Source organism: Onychomys torridus, chromosome 8 (assembly GCF_903995425.1).
Source record: "Onychomys torridus chromosome 8, mOncTor1.1, whole genome shotgun sequence".
Taxonomy (NCBI): domain Eukaryota; kingdom Metazoa; phylum Chordata; class Mammalia; order Rodentia; family Cricetidae; genus Onychomys; species Onychomys torridus.
Window position 1 is genome coordinate 60,736,458 of NC_050450.1, and position 13,944 is coordinate 60,750,401.

The following is a 13,944-nucleotide window of genomic DNA, read 5'->3' on the forward strand; positions in this document are numbered from 1 at the left end:
CTGTGAGCTGTTTGCAAAGCCTATTCAGACACAGAACTAAATATACACTCGAAGAATTAACATGCCACATATGAAAAAGAATTTTCACTCTCCTTGAGTAGTATAATGTAGTGTTTGCAAAGTAATCTGCATATCATTTCCCTCTGCCTGGAGACATGATCATGCAATAATACCAGAATACCAACATGACACACCTGCTCTGCAGGCTGGGCTGCTGCTGCTGCTGCTGCTGCTGCTGCTGCACTCGGTGACAGATGATCCTTCAAATGACTATTTGCTTCCACAGAAGAATTAACTCTCTATTGAAATGGACAAATGCATTCACAGATTATAAGCCATGTTGCAGATTTACCTATGTGGAACTATTCATCAGCTCTAGCTACAGTAGGCTTTTTGTAGCAATTAAAGCACTCGGTCCTGTGAGAACAAATGCCATGTGTTGTTCTTGGTGCTCCAGACATTTTTTAATCTCTACTTTGTAAACACTGCCAAAGTAGCTATATGTTGCTTTGCAAGTCATGCAACTTGCCTGTTCTACATTTTCTCAAGAGTCAAATAAGGAGACTGCACAACTCCATCTCTAGGAGCCCTCTGAGGTTAATAATCCTGGAATTTCCATGGACTCTAATAATCTAACACTTCTTAGGCTTACAATGCTAGTCAATCAATTGAGGTCATAAAATTCTTAGATTCTATAAGCATGAAAACACCAGGCTTCTATGTCCAGGGTGGGTCCATCAGGTGTCACTATTGAACCCTACTGCCTACAGGAGGGGGACATACAATCGTAGTAGGCTGTAAGTCACTTCATCTTTGAGAAACTTCTAGTTTGTGCAGATAAGAGCCCCAAATCTCCGTCTCCTACTGGAAAATAGCCAATCATTCTAAGTTATCAAGGTCATAGAGACCAGCATCCAAAGGATGATTAAGTGAACACCATCATTATCAATAGATTGATTTGGAAAGAATGGAAAATCTACTCTAAACTCCTTCCCCAAGTTAAAATGTCACCCTTCTCAAAAGCAGTGCTTGCTTCTCTCCCCGTCACCCATGCTCTCTCACCCCCAGCTACACAGAGGACATGTGGCTAGCGGATATTGTGTGGGAGTCTGGAGGCTGACATAGCCCCAGAGTAAAACCCTGTTCTGTACTGCAGGCTCCCACCACTGAAGAGACATTTGGCCCTCTGGAAAAGGGTCAGTATGACCTATGTAACAACTCTTTTCATTTCAGAACTGCCAGAGGCAAGCAAATGAGATGAACCAGTTACCTGGGCCTTGATCAGGAGGGGCTTCAACCGCTCCAGAACTGCCTCCTCTACCTTGTCGGCTAACTGGGTGGCAGAGGCACTGTTGAGAAGGAGAGTTGACAGTTCAGAAGCCAGCATGTCCTGTTGTGCACCGTTATGTGACTCCTCCAGGAGAAGGCAAAGCAGAGGAGGACAAACCCACAGTGCTCCTCGGACTGCAATGTCCCTGGGTCTCATCAAAGGGAGATCTGGAGTCAGTAGCTCCAAGAGAGACCAAATCCCACCCTCTCTTTCTTTCTCTGTCTCTGTCTCCCGCTTCACCCTTGCTTACAGATCAGCAGATCAGCATGTAGCTCTCAGCTATGTCTCCAGCACCACACCTGCCTGTCGCCATGCTCTCTACCATGATGATAATGGACTAAGCCTTTGAAACTGTAAGCAAGCCCCCAGTTAAATTCTTTCTTTTATAAGAGTAACATTGGTCATGGTGTCTCTTCACAGCAAGACTTCACAGTGACTAAGACAGAAACCAAAGCATATGAGAAGCATACAACCTAGCAAACTCACTCTGGGAACTTCCTACAGTGAAATAAAGATACATCACACAACACATATATGTTTATACAGTCTTTAGTCATAATCATGCCATACTAATGACAACCCAGATGTCCCTCACTTGTTTACTAAAATGAGTGGCTAAACCATGAAATCCAACTCACCAAAAGAAAGAATGAACAAATAACACATGTAGTGACCAGAATGACTCTCGAGAGAATTACTTCAGGAAAAAAAAGGTCAAGTCTAGGGCAGGTGAGATGGCTCAGCAGCTAAAGCCATTTGCTGTCAAGCCTGATAGCCAGAGTTTGATCCCCACAGTTGAATGAGAGAACTGACTTCTGCAAAGTAGCCTCTGACCTCCATATGTACAGTATGTACACTACAGCACAACACTCCCCTCCCACTGGAAAAACCAAAAATCTAAAAAGCCAATGCCAGGGGCTGGAGAGATGGCTCAGAGGTTAAGAGCACTGGCTGTTCTTCCAGAGGTCCTGACTTCAATTCCCAACAACCACATGGTGGCTCACAACCATCTATAATGAGATCTGGCGCCCACTTCTGTCGTGCAGGCAGAACATTGTATACATAATAAATAAATAAATCTTTTAAAAAAAAGCCAATTCCAGAAAGTTATACACTGTAGAAATAATGATCTTGAAACAAAATTATAAAAAGGGAAAGCAGATAAGTGGCTACTATGCTCACTGAGTCAAAAGATGGCTGGGGCAGCAGAGATGTATGTATGGCTATAAAAGGTAACATGAGCGATGTTGTAGTAATGGGTATGTTCTTGACTGTAGCAATGTCAGCTGATCACATGTACCCTCACTGTGTCGATATCTACAGCCTGGCTACATGTAGTCAACAGTTTAAGATGTTACACTAGGTAGTTGAGAAATGATTTTCCAAGATTTTTCTGTATTATTACAACTTTGTATGACTATATAATTATCTAATTAAAAAGTTTAATATTAACAAATTTTCCACTAAAAATCATTTCTAAATAAGAATTCTATAATAAGACATAATGGGTCTATAAAATAAAATTAGCAAATATAAGCATAGAACAGACATTTTTAGATTTGAAATGTCTGGAAAAAGACTCCTTTCCCTCCAATTAATTTTTTTTTTTTTTTTGAGACAAGGTCAAGCTACTGTAAAATGGATTGGCCACATGGCAATCTTCCTGCCTCAGTCTTCCAAGTGTTGGAATCACAGAAATACACCACCATTCCTAGCTCATTCTCTCTAAGAAGCTAAATTAGAGGACCTGGCATAACAGTTCCTGAAAGAGGTGAAGAAGAGCCATCTTGCCATCACTGAGGTGGCTGCTGTGGTGTGATGAGAATGGTCTCCACGGGCTCACGTGTTTGAATACTTGGTCCCCAGTTGGTGGAACTGTTATGTTTGGGAAGGATTAGGAGTGTGCCTTATTGCAGGAGGCGTGTTACTGGGCATGTTACTCAGTGTGGGTACCTCTCTCTGCCTCCTCCTTGTGGAACAAGATGTGAGGGCTTAGCCATTCCTTCCTGCTGCCATCATGTCTGACTTTCAGAAACTGTAAGCCAAGTAGATGCTTTCTTTCATAAGTTGCCTTGTCCATGGTGTTTTATTATAGTAATAGAAAAGTAACTGACTATGGTGACCTGAGAATACATCAACATACACAAGGGTATCCACAGGGGGCGCTTCAGGAAGTGTGCCCCTTGCACACTCAAAGAAATCTGAAATCTGCCATAAAAGTGATGGGGGCTCCAGATGTGCACACTGATAGCAGGCTCAACAAAGTCATCTGGGTCAAATCAACATTCCTATTATATCTGCATGCATTTGTCCAGAATATGAGGAGTCGCCAAACAAGCTCTATACTTTGGTAATCTATATCCTTTTACCACATTCAAACCCCTACAGATAAAACAAGACAAAATAAACAACAACAACAAAACACTAACAAGCAAACCACCACCCCCTGCTATGTACCCACCAAAAAACCTATAGACAATCAATGTGGATGAGAACTATCTGCAGTTTCAAATAAAGTTATAAAATTGCAATTTAAAAGAGAAGCTAAATTAGGCTATGCTTCATCAAAACAAGCACGCAAACAGAAAGAGGACACAACAAGGAAATCCATGGAAGCAAGGCTACCCCAGATGCTCGTCTTGTCTTTCCTGATGCTGATGAAGAGCTTACCCTCTGGGACCTATCTGCTGAGGGTCCTCACCTCATCCCCATAGGATGCTAGAGGAGCTGAGAAAGCAGAGCACGACCAGGCAGCTCACGCTCCAGACAAGGCTCCAGCAGCTCAGGGGACCTAGTTCACCTACAGCCCTGAGGTGGCTGAAACCTGTCTTGTCTGTCATGACCCACTCATGCTCTCACTCTCTGATTCCTGGGATGGGGCTCTTGAACACTCTGAGGAAAGCTTGAAGTCAGGTTTTGATCCAGATTCTGCAACCTAGTCTCCTGAGTCTTCCTCTAACACTAGCAAAACTGTCCTCCCCGTGCTTCGCTAAACTTGTCCTTCTGTTTCCAAAATTAAGACTGTTGGCAGAAATGCATACATCAGTAGTAGACTGTGAGCAAGGGTAATGAAAAGATTAACTCAGGAATCAGGACAGAAGGCATCTCTAGGGGGAAGGAGGTATAGCTTCTACAACAGTATTACCTGATTTGGGAGGCAATGCATAGGTGATTATTTTATTTATTTATTTAGGTTTTTTGAGACAGGGTTTCTCTGTGTAGTTTTGGTGCTTGACCTGGATCTTGCTCTATATATCAGGTTGGCCTCAAACTCACAGAGATCTACCTGGCTCTGCCTCCCCAGTGCTGGAATTAAAGGTGTACACTACCACCGCCCGGCCTAGGGGTGTTTATTTATAATATTCTGAACCGTATATGTGTTTTTCTATGTGTATGCTACATTTATGTTTTCAGAAAGAAATACACATAAAGGAATAAATGAGATGTGGAGAGGAGTCACAGGCAATCAACCTTATAATAGCCAGAGATGACCAAGGCAGACTCCCTCCAACAACTGTGACCAGCCTGTCACAGAGGCATGTACACACATGCTGGCCACTTCTTGGAGACAGCAGAAGTGGAAGTATCAGTTATGTGAGCAGGGGGAATCCTTCAAATCCTAAGATCTGTGATTGTATAACTGAAATCTTAACCTTAGGTTACTTGGCCTCTAAGGAAAGAACCACAGCCCTGTAACTGGGACCGAATGTAGTCACAAATAGTGATAGAAGGTACAGATGTTTCAATCAGTGCTTTGTTCCTTTGACTACAGGGTGAATGATTATCAGAGCTGGAAAAATTGATCAACTGTGGCGGTGGCATCAGCCCCATTACATCTTAAGCATATTTCTTCATTGCCTGCTAGGTGGCAGCACTCTTTGGGGAGAAAGCAACCTTACCTGAAAACCTCACACTGCATTCAGGCTAACATGTCAAACAAAAGCATCCACACAGTCACCATTCACACACACCAGGCACATCCACTCTGCCCTCAGGAAGACTGGAATCCGCTTAGCACAGTGCTGTGAGATGCATTGCAGGAAACAAGAAGCAAACACAGGACTCCTCCTAGATCATACATGGCTTTGTAGTTCTCCTTCACACTCTACACACTCTCAGGAAACTGTGACGTACTAGTGTAAATGGAAACATGCAAATGCTCATTCATTAAATTACTTGATCTTGGAATGAGGTGAGGTCAAAAAAGTCCAGGTTGGCTGTTCAAACTATAAGAATCAATTAAAATAGGGACACATACCCAATCACTCCCCAGTAGCAAACATACCTTAATTTTTGAAGTCTATCCATCTCTTCGGCTTTCAGTTCATCCAGCTCCTTGGTTCGTCTACAAGTTTCAGCCTCAAGCCACTCAAGCCTAGAGGGAGGTAAAATCATGCCAACTCTCCTTAAAGCAGAGTCAGGACTCCCTTGGCTTCTATCTTTGGTTCTACCACAGGCTTCATAGGCAGCTTGGCAGTTTTAGGAGGCAGAAAGCCAGTGAGCACAAGTGTAGCTGACATCAACAATCCTGCGCCACCGTCAGTCAAAGGAGTGAGATGATGCAGAACAAGCCTGCTTCTCGTTCACCTCAGAAACAAATAGTTACCTCTGCTTTTGCATTCTTTCCATTTCTTCGGCTTCCAATTCTTCTAGTTCCTTCAATCTTTTGGAAGACTCAGCATCTGGCCAAGAAAGCCTAACAGATAGTACAAGAGTCAAGTCAATAGTACATGCCTCAATGCCACAGAGTGTCATTATCACAGAAACAGAGCAGAAATGAGCCCCCTCCCCCAGCCTAGCACCAATCCTGGCTCTATTAAAGGATTCAAAAAGTAATGTATTCTCTGTATATCCATGAAAGCTTCCACAATATGTTCCCACAAAAAGGTATTTATACAGTTAGTACATACACAAGAAGCTGCCAACAGAAAAGCCAGCCATCACTGTTCTCAGGACCAGTTCCTTGTTTAGACAAAGAAAAAGACCCCAGCGAATAAAACCAAATACAAACAAAAGGGAAAAGTTAACTCTGAATAATTTGATTGCATGTGGATGTCAAAGAGCTTTGATTCTTCTGGTTTAAGATATGTGAATATAACCAATTATCTAACGACCTACTCTTCTGTGAAGGGCTGAAGATGGAGATATACTGGAGTACAGCGCACATTCTTCACACACTGGAGCCATGCTGTACTCCTGAGCTGCCCCAGCCCTAATAGCCATTTTCATTTTTGCCTTCTCATAACCGCCAGGGTAATTTCAGGCAAACAAATGCAGAGCGAGCTGTCCCCACTGCTGTCTTCCTCTGGAACGCACTCATTATACCCCTCCCATTCATTTACTCCTGCCTCTGCGAGTCTGCTTTAATTCCTACCTCCCAGCATGAAGCTTCATTCTCGGCAGCAAGAGGTAAACACTCTCCGTTCTGAACTTGTCCAGATCTTAGGGTGTATACCATGTTCTATCTTAAATCACAGCTAATTACATGTATTTTCCACTGGCTACAAATAAGAAGGACTGGGATTATGGTCTTATTTGCTTTTTTTTAAGTGCATAGAGCGCACAACTGTGCCATTTACAAACTAGCAAATGACATACAGAGAAGTTTTGAATGAATGAAATAAGAAAGAATAAAAGAATGGTGGTACTGTGGTAAGCTGGAGAGTGTAATAAGAAAGTTCAGCAATCTGATTTTAAATAATCACCTTTAGATACAGGAAAGACAAGAAGGGCTTTGCTTCAGAGTCTATGTAAATGGAGCCTTTAATTCTGAAGAATGCTAATACGAACCTGGCTGCTTCTTGCTGGGCAGCACCTCCCAACTGACTTCCCTGGTGGGCGTCCTCCTGCTGGAGGGACTGTTCCTTCGCAGCATCTCGGCAGGGACTGGACTTCACCTTTAGCCACGCAGCACTGCACCAAATGGAAAAGCACGCCTTTACAATCATTCGTCCCTCTTGTGACTCATCCTAAGTGCACCACAGTAACGCTGATCTACCACCTGGCGCCTGATGGAAAATGAATGTGAAGGCGAGAGATCCTCTGGCTCTCATGCCCAATGTCAAAGGGAGAAGATCCCTTTGCCTCAAAGAAGCAGTCACTATTTTAATTAAAAAAAAAAAAAAAAAAAACTGTCACAGAATAAAGAATGTACTTCAACAAAGCCTGCTTTAAATATGTGTCACTAATAATATCCCAAATCCTCTAAATGTCTGTTAGGTCTCACACAGCACTGTGATCTAGGAAGCCTTATCTGTCCCACATCTCTACCTACCATACGTACTGTCTAGAGCAGTGGGTTCCAACCTTCCTAATGCTGAGACCCTTTAAAACAGTTCCTCATATTATGGTGACCCCCAACCCTAAAATTATTTTCATTGCTACTTCATAACTGTAATTTTGCTACTGTTATAAATTGTAACTATCTGGTATGCAGGTATCTGATATGTTGACTCCTATGAAAAGGGCTGTTTGACCCCCAAAGGGGTTGAGAACCACCAGTCTAGAAGATAGTATATTGTACACTTGGTTAGCAGACAGAGCAGACATCAACCTGTTTTTTTTTTTTATTACCAACTCAACTCACATCCCTATATTGACATGTATAAAACAAAGAAATCCGAACAAAGCCATGAAAGCAAACAACAACAAACAAAAACACACAATCAGCCACGAGATGGTGGCACATGCTTTTAATCCCAGCACTCAGGAGCAGAGGCAGGTGGATCTCTGTGAGTTTGAGGCCAGCCTGGTCTACAAAGTGAGTTCCTGGAGAGCCAGGGCTGTTACACAGAGAAACTGCCCCCCAAAATCAAAACCCAAAACAACAACAACAACAACCCCCCCCAACAATCAGGTAGAAGACCCAGCTCTGTGACACAGTGGAACACAAACTTCTTTCAGTACTGTTTTTTCCTTTTTCTCAAGGCTAATAGGTCCACACTACCATGGATTCACACCATGCACACCCCCAAGGGGACTCCCTGCTGTGTGTTTCCTCTTTTGTACTACTAGACCTTCTAGTTTCTACCACTGCGCCCTCAAGAACTCCCAAACCTTAACAAACAAGCTCCCTTTATCTTTAGCCACCCTGCCCCCTGAGCCTATTTCAAATCGAACTCTGCTCCCCCTGAGGACAGTACCTCCTCTCTAGCTCTGTGGAGAGCAGACCCACACTGTCCTCATGCTATGAGTGTGTGTGACAAGTCAGGAACATTACAATGACTAGCTCCTGTAGGAAGGGCAGAATCAGGGAAATATGAATGAACTCAGAGTTCACAGATACCTAGACTTGGAATTAAAATTATTTAAAAATATTTACTCAGCAAAGATTAAATGAATGCCAACTGGATGTTAAGACATAAGAGAGATACAATGCCCAGCCCCGGGTAAGCACAATCTATGGATAGGTACAAAAAGGAACCAACAGTCTTCTAGAGAAAAAACCTCATCTATCACTCACCCAAATAAGCATTTCTGCCCACGGGGAAGAATGAAGCCTACTAGTTCGTTTGCTCTAATGTGTGCCATCTGTGGAAGAAAAATAAAGCCACGCAAACTCATAGTTCTTAAATTTTTGCATACCATTTAGGAGAGGCTGGTGGGGAGGTGGGGTTTGGAGGTATCCAAGGAGCCCTGTGGTCTTTCACAGGCTGTCGGTTCATTTTTAATCTGGATGACACTGTTGTCTGTTGCAACCTGCTTTTGCTGTTAGGTTGGTTTGGTCGACTTCTTTCAGGTATATGGAGTCCCTGTGAGATGTAAACATGAATTACAGAGACAAACAAGTATCAAAGACTCTGGTTTCAACCTCTGACTCACAGGAAGCTCAAAGTGCCTCTTTGCATTCATTCTAGAAGCTAACAGAAAGCACTCTGAGGGAAATGTGAGAAGCATATAAAGCACACTGAAGTAAACCTGGGCAAGGGTGGACCTGGAATCCTTGGCTGTTCCACATTTATACATACAAAATATTTATTATCTTTTTCCTTAATTAAATCTCCCCTTTTAAAAGTCCATGTTTGCTTACAGGTAAATTATAAAATATTCTTGGCTAAAATATTTAACCCTTTTGAACCTTAGTCTAACCACAATGAGTCATACAGTTTCAAATGCCATCAGGCATGATGCAGAGAAGAACCTCCAAGTAGAATTCTTCCTTATAGACTCATTTCTACCTTCCCAGTGACCTCATTACAAGTGTATTTGGGAAGAAATAAAGACTTGATCCCAATATGTGACCTGTCGGTTACTGGCTGTGCTGATCAGTGTTTTAGAGTCCTCTGCAAAGAGGGAACTTCCAGTGAGAAAGTACCTACATCAGACTGGCTTACAGGCAAGTGGGGCATTTTCTCTACTAATGAGTGCTGTGAAAGAAGCCAGCTCACTGTATGCAGTACCACTTCTAGGCATATAATAGGCTGGGAAATTCATGGGGAGCAAGTCAGTAAGAAGCACTCCTCCATGGTCTCTGCTTCAGTTCCTGCCTTCACTTTCCTACCTAGAACTCCTGCCCTAGCCTAAACAAAAACAAACAAACAAACAAAAACAAAAACAAAACTACCCTTTCTCCCCAATTTGGTGTTTTTTTCATAGCAATAGAAAGGAGACTAAGAAACCAGGAAACTACCAAATCTTAAATCCTCCTAACTCTCACACTTTCAAATACTGAATTTTAAGACAAGCTTCCTAATTTACAGCCATGGTATTCAATTAGTTAGGATCTTACTGAAGCAGGGAAGGATAGAATGCTACATCCTATACCACCATTACAAACTGGCTTTTGTTAAAATAAAAAGCAAACCTAGAATTAAGTTGACTTAGATTGCTGGACTCAGGGCTGTGGTATCCATCTGTTCCAAAACAAATGCTGGTCCCACCCTTGAGTAGCTAGTATGGTCTTGGAGAACATCAGATGAATAAAAGCACATCACAAGAAAGACTTCTTACCTGCTGCAGTCTGGCTGACTCTAACGTATCTGTCTTCCTAAATGGTGCATGCTCTGTTACAGTCTTCTTTTTCACTGCTCGTGTTTTTGCTGGGGTTAGTGCTTCATCCTTGATGCCTGTACTATGGCCCAATATAAAAGGGGCTTCTTCTGGAAGAGTATCCTCATCTACCACACCAAGTTCATTCTCCAGCCTTTGAGTCACTGGAAGCTCCACATCAGGCTGACAGACATCTACACAGAGATTTAAGAGCAGAAATTCTACTTAGCCATACTGGTAGAATGACTGAATAGCACATAGGCTCTAACCTCCAGCCTGGCTGTGGAAAGCACGAAGCTCTGTCGCCACACCCACTGCCCCCCCTTACCAGTACCACCACCGTTGTACCACCAATGCCCAAGAACCATGGCCGGAACCCCCTCAATGTCAGGACCCACATTTACTGATTTTCCAGTTCTTGTCTTGCTCCTACCCAGGTTGGCCTCTTAAGGGTCTCTTGACTATAAGATACTCCCCAAACTGGCCCCCTGCTGATCGCAGCCTCATTTCCACTGGGTTGCCAAATTGTCTGTGCTAGCTAAATTTATGTGAACTTGAAACAAACTGAAGTCAATCGAAAGGAGAGAACCTCAATTGAAAGAAAATACCTCCATAGGTCCAGCTGTAGGGTAATTCCTTAATTAGTGAGTGATGGAGGATGGCTCAACCCATTGTGGGTAGTGCTATTCCTAGGCTGGTGGTCCTGGGTTCTATAAGAAAGCAGGCTGAGCAAGCCATGATGGGCAAACCAGTAAGCAACCCTGGCCTCTGCATTAACCCCTGCCTCCAGGTTCCTGCCCTGTGTGAGTTCCTGCCCTCACTGCTTTTGATGATGAACTGGTATATGAACTGTGAGTGGAATAAACCCTTTCCTTCCCAAGTTGCTTTTGGTCACGATGTTTTATCACAGCAATAGTAACCCTACCTAAGACATTGTATTTGTGAAGTAGAAATACTTGAGCCAGTATTTCCAGAAACACTGAGGCTTAGTATCTAAAAACACTTAATGCTCTTGCACAGGACTTGGGTTCAGTTCCCAGCACCCACACAGTGGCTCATCCATAACCTCAGTTCCTGGGCTTCGGATGCCACCTTCTAAACTCCACAAGCACCGAGTGCACAGATGCACAAATACTCACAGATGCAGGCAAAATATTCATCCACATAAAAATAAATGATAAAATATTTTATTTTACTTTTGTAGATTTACTTATTTTATATGGATGAGTGTTTTGCTTTCATATATATCTGTGTGCCATATGTATGCATGGTACCCTCAGATCTCCTGGAACTAGAGTTATAGATAGCTGGGAACCAAACCCAGATCCTCTGATAGAGGAGCTCGTGCTCTTAACCACTGAGCCATCTCTCTATCCTCAGATTAAAAACTTTTAAAAATGGAAACACTTAAAAACTTTTTTCTGTGTTCAACATCTTTGAACCCCTAGTTTGATATAGAATATAGTATGAACTGTATTCTGCACATGTAGCATCCAATTGGCAATAAAAATAGGAAATAAACTTTTTAAAAATTGAGATAAAGGCCTATATAGCCAATTCAGGGAAATTGGAATACAGATAAACTCTTACTAATAAAACTGTTCAGTGAAGTTTCTACACATAAAAGCAACATACAAAAGTCACAAAATAACTACTTAGGAAATATAATTGGAAAAATATCCCATTAACATGGGTAACAAAAATTGTAAGGTGGGGCTGGATGATGGTTCAGTGGTAGAGTGTCAGTCAGCATGTGAGGCCCTGGGTTCCAGTCCTGGGACCACAAACAACAGCAAACACAAATACACAAAATCAAAATCTCCAAGAAAATGAGGAGGAAATCTAATGAAAAACCCATAAGAATTTCACAGAAAACATTTCAAAGCTTTTATTTTTGCAGTGCTGGGATTATGTACCTGGCCATTGAAATGACACAAATGAAAATCTGAATCAAGTTTTCATTTACAAACAAACTGAACATTGCAAAGATGTCAATTCCCCACCATGTATATCAAATTAAAATTAATGTGTGTGTGTGTGGGGGGGTGTGCATGCGTGCCTCTAAACAGACTGATCCTGCTGGGTGTAGTGGTCCATGTCTTTAATCCCAGCACTCAGGAGGCAAAGGCAGACAGATCTCTCTGAGTTTGAGTCTGGACAACATAGCAAGTCCCAGGTCAGCCAGGGTTACAATAGGAAGACTACCAAAAAGCAAAACAAACAGACAAAACCTAAACATATTGATCCTAAAATCTGTATGAAGGGGCTGGAGAGATGGCTTAGCATTTTTGAGCACCTGTTCTTTTAGAAGACTCAGGTTAGGTTCCCAGCACCCACAAAATGATTCCTAACAATCTGTAATTCCAGTTAAAGGGAATCCAATGTCCTCTTCTGACCTCTGAGGGCACCAGGCATGTACATGGTACACATATGTACATACAAACATTAACACATAAAATGATAAATCTAATTTTAAAAATTCATGTGAAATGTAAAAGTCTAAGAATTAGTCCAACAAATTTGAATAATAACAACAAAATGGGGAGTGAAGTGGAGGCAGGAATCTTTCTTGACCAGAGATGAGAATCTTAGCAAGAGCTGCAGTGGTCAAGGCAGTGTGGAGGGAACATAGGAACAGTGGCACAGGATGGGAGCCATAGATCAGCAGAAATGACCTGAAGATTGCTACTGTCCACATATCAAATATCAGAGTGGAAACCATGCCCTACACTGAACAGCACTGAACTCACAAAAGTATGAAGTCCTAAAGCAGTGGTTCTCAACCTGTGGATTGTGACCACTTTGGGGATCACATCAGATATCCTACATATCAGATATATCTACATAATGATTCATAATAGTAGCAAAATTATAGTTAGGAAGTAGCAACAAAATAATTTCATGGTTGGGGTCATCACAACATGAGGAACTATATTAAAGAGTTGCAGCATTAGGAAGGCTGAGAACGACTGCCCTAAAGGAAGTGGTTTTTTTCCTCCTTTCAAAAGAAAAAAATAGGAAAATATCATCATCAGGACAGAAAAGACTTTCTTAAACTCAAATACAATATGGACTTATTAGGGTTTATTTACACTGAACTATAGCTTTTGATCAAAAGTCACTATAAAAAAAATCAGTCAAATCTGGAAGGAAGATCCCTAAAATACATGTAATTAACATGGGATCAATACTCAAATGATATAAAGAACTTTTACAAATCAATAAAGGAAATAAACAGTTCAACAGAGAAATGTTGAAAAGTATAGAAACTATAATTTATGCAGAAAAACAAGTGGTCAATAAAAGCATGAAAAGATGACAGACTTCATTTCGCAATCAGGAACATCAAGCCATAGCTAGCATTGACAGGAATTAGAATGGGAAAATGTGAAGTATGACACCAAACATAAAGGAGGAGTGAGGAAAGCCAGCAACCACCAGCACAGGAGTGAACTGGTTAACTCCTCTGAAGGGTGACTCAATCGATCCACCATCAATGGATGCCCTAGGAAGGCAGCTGCATCACAGGCACACTCAGCCCAGGGCACTCACCTATGTACACACAAAGAGAAGAAGCACAGCCTTTCACTTCACCCTGCCACTGTTTATAAAAGCAGAAGCAGCCA

The 13,944-nt window shown here is 42.1% G+C and overlaps 1 protein-coding gene across 10 annotated transcripts in view; it reads right to left on the reverse strand.

Moving 5' to 3' along the window:
* Kiaa0753 (KIAA0753 ortholog) overlaps positions 1-13,944 on the reverse strand; it is a 51,471-nt gene that overhangs the window by 14,054 nt on the left and 23,473 nt on the right. For all 10 annotated transcript variants that reach the window (XM_036194849.1, XM_036194846.1, XM_036194850.1 and 7 more), the window contains 7 exons: positions 10,280-10,512; positions 8,915-9,081; positions 7,121-7,243; positions 5,937-6,026; positions 5,616-5,705; positions 1,271-1,349; positions 195-299 (listed from right to left, as the gene is read on the reverse strand). In XM_036194849.1, coding sequence (XP_036050742.1) covers positions 195-299; positions 1,271-1,349; positions 5,616-5,705; positions 5,937-6,026; positions 7,121-7,243; positions 8,915-9,081; positions 10,280-10,512 — 887 coding nt within the window. The remainder of the gene's footprint in view (positions 1-194; positions 300-1,270; positions 1,350-5,615; positions 5,706-5,936; positions 6,027-7,120; positions 7,244-8,914; positions 9,082-10,279; positions 10,513-13,944) is intronic.